The sequence below is a fragment of the Galendromus occidentalis genome, unplaced genomic scaffold, assembly GCF_000255335.2.
Source record: "Galendromus occidentalis unplaced genomic scaffold, Mocc_1.1 scf7180000076681, whole genome shotgun sequence".
In the NCBI taxonomy this organism is placed as follows: domain Eukaryota; kingdom Metazoa; phylum Arthropoda; class Arachnida; order Mesostigmata; family Phytoseiidae; genus Galendromus; species Galendromus occidentalis.
The window spans coordinates 1-5,643 of NW_003804670.1; the positions used below are offsets into that span (position 1 = coordinate 1).

The 5,643-nt window shown below is 49.4% G+C and overlaps 1 protein-coding gene across 1 annotated transcript; it reads right to left on the minus strand.

Moving 5' to 3' along the window:
- Positions 1–1,308: 1,308 nt before the first annotated feature.
- LOC100901247 (uncharacterized protein K02A2.6-like) lies at positions 1,309–5,598 on the minus strand. The gene has a single exon (XM_003739973.1). It carries the CDS (start codon positions 5,596–5,598, stop codon positions 1,309–1,311), a length of 4,290 nt encoding a protein of 1,429 aa, XP_003740021.1.
- Between the last annotated feature and the right edge of the window lie 45 nt (positions 5,599–5,643).

Sequence of the window (5,643 nt, forward strand, 5' to 3'; positions counted from 1 at the left end):
CACTCTCGTTCAGACTAAAGGCATTCAAGTGTCTTCGAAGCAGAATTTACAATGATTCCGCGGACACTGACATTGCAGAGATTATTGGAGCAATTAAGAACAGCTCAAACTGCGATCTATGCGACTCGCGCGGAAACCGGTACGATTTCGCGAGCGCAGACGTTTTGTGTGAAGACAACGAAGTTCTCCCGAGAATCTACTCGGACTGTCGCTCTGTGGCGCGCTTTTCAAACGCGAGAATTTCTGTTCTCCGATATATCAGGCATCATTCTTGAATCTCTTCTTCGAAAAAACACCCTTATACGGTGAAAAACCCTGGAAATACACCTCGGATTTATTCTCTCCCTATCGAGCGTTGGCAGCTCGCATGGTGGGGGTTCTTCATCTCTCGGTGGGACTATTATTTGGGCAAAGTTTCAGAAAAATCGGCGTGGGGCAGTTCGTAATGTTCCCTTGTAAGTAAGCCTTTGACATAGACGGATGGTCGAGTGCTTAGCGCGTCTGCATTCCTCATGCTGATGTGCCTCCCACTCATTCTGAGTGAGTGCGAGACCGCAACGGCGCGGTGCCATACGCGTGAGAAGTGGCGCGGGTTCGATCCCTGCTGCCGGGCCCTGCTTCTATCCAACTCGGGTACATTTGCGCTCTGGAGTCGTCCTCGGGAGCAATATCATTGGCGACGCCCGAGCGTAGAAACTCAGCTGTTGAATCTTAGTCGAAAATGCTCGAAGCTCGAATATGAAAGCGCGAGCATCGGAAGGGGGCGGATTGATGCGAGTAAGAAGACTTTATCCGGTATTGTCCAAGGACTGCGTCCCACGCCACTCCATTCTGAATCTATGTACCTTTGATATGATTGCTCGAGCGCAGCATCCACGCTCCTTCGCTTGAATGCATCGACAGTACAACTTCTCAGCGCTCTTTTTCTCGACTGCGTATGGATAATCGTTGATCCTAGACAGCAACTTTCCTTTGCTTGAGGACAGCACTCGAACCTCCATGATCTTATAGGTTCCGAAATCGAGGTTCCAGAACGGCGACTAACTTATGGCACCAGCGCTTCTCAAAAAGAAGCGTGCTCCCTATCGAGACTCCACACGATATTTGTTATAACTTCTTAACTGGTAGATCACGCGCGCTCGAGGTGAGAACATAGACTATCTTTATTTCGGAGAAAAAGGGAATTTGTCTCTCCACTCTCAAGGGAGAGGGCTATGCATCTCTATGGGTCACCCCATGATCCCAACACCTTCCCGACAAAAGAAAGAGAAGATAATAATTATTGGTGGTAACTTGGAAATGGTAATTTCAGTATTTCTTGCGAGATTTGTAGCGGGGGGATTTGGTGTGAGTTACGTCGAGAAAGGAAGTTCGCTTCCTGTTCCGCGTTGGGAGCGCGATTCGGTTTTCTTCTGGTGACTTGAACGCTATCGGCTCTTGATTATCGAAAATAGACCGTTCTAGTGGTGACGGGTCTTCTTCACTATCGCTCGTGGCCCCACTTCTGAAAAGTTCCCTCCTGGCCGAGGTCGATGGGATTTCAACTGAAGCTTCCGGTCCTCGGGTTTTGGTTGTCGCGGGGCGTTCAGCGGTGGTTGTGGCCACATCTTCCACCGATGGGCGAGCCGACCTTACCGCTTCCGCGATCTCGTCTGCCAGGCTCTGCTGCGCGGTATTTGCTTGTTGATGTGCGCTATACCGGGAGGATGTTGGTTGAGATGGTGCTTCCTGGATCGACAAGTTTTCTAGAAGTTGTGAAACGTCGTCAGCCTTCATGTCTGTTTCCTTCATGACCCGTTGGGTCTCTTGTAAGAGTGCTCGAATTTCAGGGTCAGCTTCTCCTACTTGTTCTTCAAGGGCTCGGATCGACTCCATGAGCGCATCTCGTTCGTCTCCGGTCACGGCTTGGCCGTCCATCGCCTTAATCTTCTTGCACAGGGTTTCCATCTTACAAATGATCGGTGTTATCGGCTCTGGGGTCTGGAACATCTGCTTCTCCACTTGGGTCTCCTCCCTCCCTCGAGTTGTCGTTCTCCGTTTGGGTAGGGGCATTTCGAAAGCCAGCATGAGACCGTCGTAGACATCTCCTTGGCGGTGTTGGTTTGGAGTGTGCCGCCGTCTTAATTGGTTCGCGTGTCGCAATGTTGTTCGGTTTTCAACTTCAACATCATACATGACATTGTTGCGCCGCTCCACATTACCGTGGGCCCAATATTGTTTGTTGTGTCGTTCCATCCGGACATACACCGGGTCGTTTGTCTCGAAGCTCTTCTCTCTAACTCCGTGATGTCTATCGAAGTTCTTTTTCATTCGAGCTTCATACCTGGAAGTTTGTATTGAAGCAATGGCATTGGTTTTTTCAGCTTGTGGGAGCAGCATGTCGAGTTCGGTTCGGAACTTTCTCCCCGTGAACATTTCTGCAGGCGTTTTTCCGTCTAAGGCTCGCGATGGAATCGTTCGATATGACCTCAGGAATTTCTGGATGTTTGCGGAGGTGGTGCCTTCTCGTTGCATTTTTGACAAAGCTCTTTTGAATGTATCTACCATCCTTTCTGCTCTCCCGTTGCTTTGCGGGAAGTTGACGGCCGAGAAAGATTTCTTTATGTCGTTTCTACGGCAAAATTCTTTGAAGTCGTGAGCTGTGAACTGGGTTCCGTGATCGGTGACGATTTCTTCAGGAACACCATATTGGGTAAATAAGCTTTCAAATGCCTCGATCGTATTTGCTGTGGTGATTTTCTTCATTGGGATGATTTCCGGCCAATTGGAGAACGAGTCAACGATGATGAGATAATGCACGTTTTTCATTGGCCCGGCAAAGTCCGCGTGGATTCGCTTCCAGGGTCCCTCTGGCTTTTCCCATGGCGATAATGGGATCTTTACCGGGTTCTTACTGGCCAGCTGACAGTCATCGCAGGATCTGACAAACTCCTTGATTTGGTCGTCAATTTGTGGCCAGTACACGTATGATCTCGCAAGTGCTTTCATTCTCGTCTCTCCAGGGTGCCCGTTGTGCAGAGTGGTTAGCACTTCCTTCTGGAGGTCGGCCGGGATAACGACTCGGTTTCTGAACAAGATGATGCCCCCGGAGATGCTCAATTCACTCCGTCTCGAGTACAAGGCGAAGAGGGCGTCTTCGCGAGAGATTTTTGGCCACTGGCTGTCGATGAACTTTTTGGCTCGAGAGAGGATTCTATCGGACAAGGTCCCTCTTCGAATTTCGTCTCTGGTTACAGGTAGAGCCGCAATGTTTTCGTCGAGGGAGTTTTCATCGTCTAATTCGATGCTCGCTATGACTTTGTCGGGCAGCTCGTTGTTGCCGTCGAGGTGACTCTGTTGTTCTACGATGAGGCGGGACAAGGCGTCGGCTTCGCCGAAGTCTGTCGTTTTCTTGTACCGGATTTCAAATTGGTAATCCAGGAGAATCACGGCCCATCGTTGTAGTCTGTTCGCCGAGTGGGCTGAGATACCGTTTTTTGAGCCGAATATCGAGAGTAATGGCTTATGGTCGGTGTTGAGGATGAATTTTCGACCGAAGATGAATTTGTGGAACTTCTTGACAGCATAAACGAGCGCGAGTGCCTCCTTTTCGATCTGGCTGTATTTGCGTTCAGTATCGGAAAGGGAGCGCGATGCGTGCATAATAGCCTTCTGAGTTTGATTAGGCATTTCATGCAATAATACACAGCCAATTCCACTCTGGCTCGCGTCAGCACTTATGATGATTGGTAGATTCGGATCATAATGTGTTAGCAGAAGGTCCGATTGGAGGCATTGCTTCATCTTTTGGAAACTTCTTTCGCATGCGTGTGTCCATTCGAACCCTGCATCTTTTTTGAGCAAGTTGTTCATTGGTTCTTTCAGAGTTTTCATGTCCGGGATAAATTGACTGTAGAAGGTAATCATGCCCAGCGCTGCGCGGAGTTCGGAGATGTTTCTCGGTGAGGGCATCTCCACGATCGCCTTCGTTTTGTCGGGATCTGGTTTTCGGCCTTCGCCGCTGAGAATGAAACCTAGGAATTTCACTTCCGTCCGGAGGAATGAGCATTTTTCTTCGCGGATTCTCAGTCCGTTCTCTTGGAGACGTTGAAACACCTTCGCTAGTCTTCCCTCGTGTTCTTCGATTGTCGAGCTGGTTACCAGTATGTCATCGAGGTACGCGGTTGTACCTGGTAGATCATTGGTGATAGTGTCCATGAGACGCTGGAACAAGCTTGGCGCAGTCTTTACCCCGTAAGCTAATCGTTTCATTTTGAACAATCCCTTCGCCGTGTTGATGGTAAGGAGTTCTTGCGATTGACTCTCTACTGGTATCTGCAGGTAAGCCTCTGCGAGATCCAGCTGGGAAAAATATCTCCCGCCGTTGAGTTTCGCGAAGATACTTTCGGCCGTGGGAAGGGGATAAGCGTCGTCTTCGATTGAGTTATTCAATCCCGTGGAGTAATCGGCGCAGAGCCGGATCGTTCCGTCTTTCTTTTGGACGATGACCACCGGTGCGGCATACTTGGAATGGGCTGTCGGCTCGAGAACGTCCTCGCTCACGAGTCGCTCGATTTCATCGACAATCTTCGGAAGTAGAGCATATGCTACGGGACGTGCTTTCTTGAAGCTCGGTGCGGAGTTTTCTTTGACCTTGAAAGTCGCTTCGAATGTTGTGCATTTCCCTAGGCTTTCGGTGAAGACTTCAGGAAACTTCCGCTTGAGATTCTTTTGGATTTCTTCTTCCTTGATGTCGATGGATCCCATTACAGATTGAATCGACCTCGCGGGAGGGTTCCTGGACTGATCTTGGAGAAACTTTTTCAACTCTGGGTCCCTTTGGATCCAGTCTAGCCCGAGTAATTCACAGTTTTCTGTTACATGACAGTCGGTGTGAAATTCGAGACTGTTCATGCGAACGGCGCAGCGAAACGTTCCGATGACTCTTAGGGGGTTTCCGTCGGCCAACGTCAGGCTAACTGTAGGTGAGCGTAGCGCTGGTTTGTTGAGTTGAGACCAGATTCGGCGAGAGATAAGTGAGACTTCCGCGCCTGTATCTAGAGTCAAGCTGAACGTCCGACCGCTAATGGTGACCTGCTTTGTGAACCGTCTGACGTTATTGGGTTGTAACCGGATCTGTCGAACATTTCGATCAGGCGTGAAATCCGTAGATCGATTTGAAAAACAGGCTCGAGGAAGGTGGCCCACTTTCGAACAGATCGAACAAGTTGTGTTCTTGTGTCGACAATCTCGGTGATGATGGTTCGTTTTGGCACACCTGTAGCACGGTTTCTTGTAATTATTGCTCGTGGAGGGTTGTTGCTCGTCTTTCGGTGGAGCGTTTTCTCTCGGTGATTTTTTTTGGATTTTGTTGATCTCGAAGCGGCTTTTAGCCGTCGGGTTGAGATCCTTCTTGAGTTGTTCGAAATGTTCCAGATCGTCGATGATTTCTGGAAAGCTATATTCGTCCTCGTTCTCTTCCATAAGTCTCGCTGCCCGGGCACGAATATCGTTGTCTTCGGGGTTCATGAGCGATAACATGAGGATGTATTGCTTCATTTTGTCGAGGGTTATATCCCCCCACTCTGCTTCTTCGGCTGCTTCGTTGATCAGACCCATTAGTTCTTTCATGGGACGACCGGAACGCTTGATGCGAAGCGATTT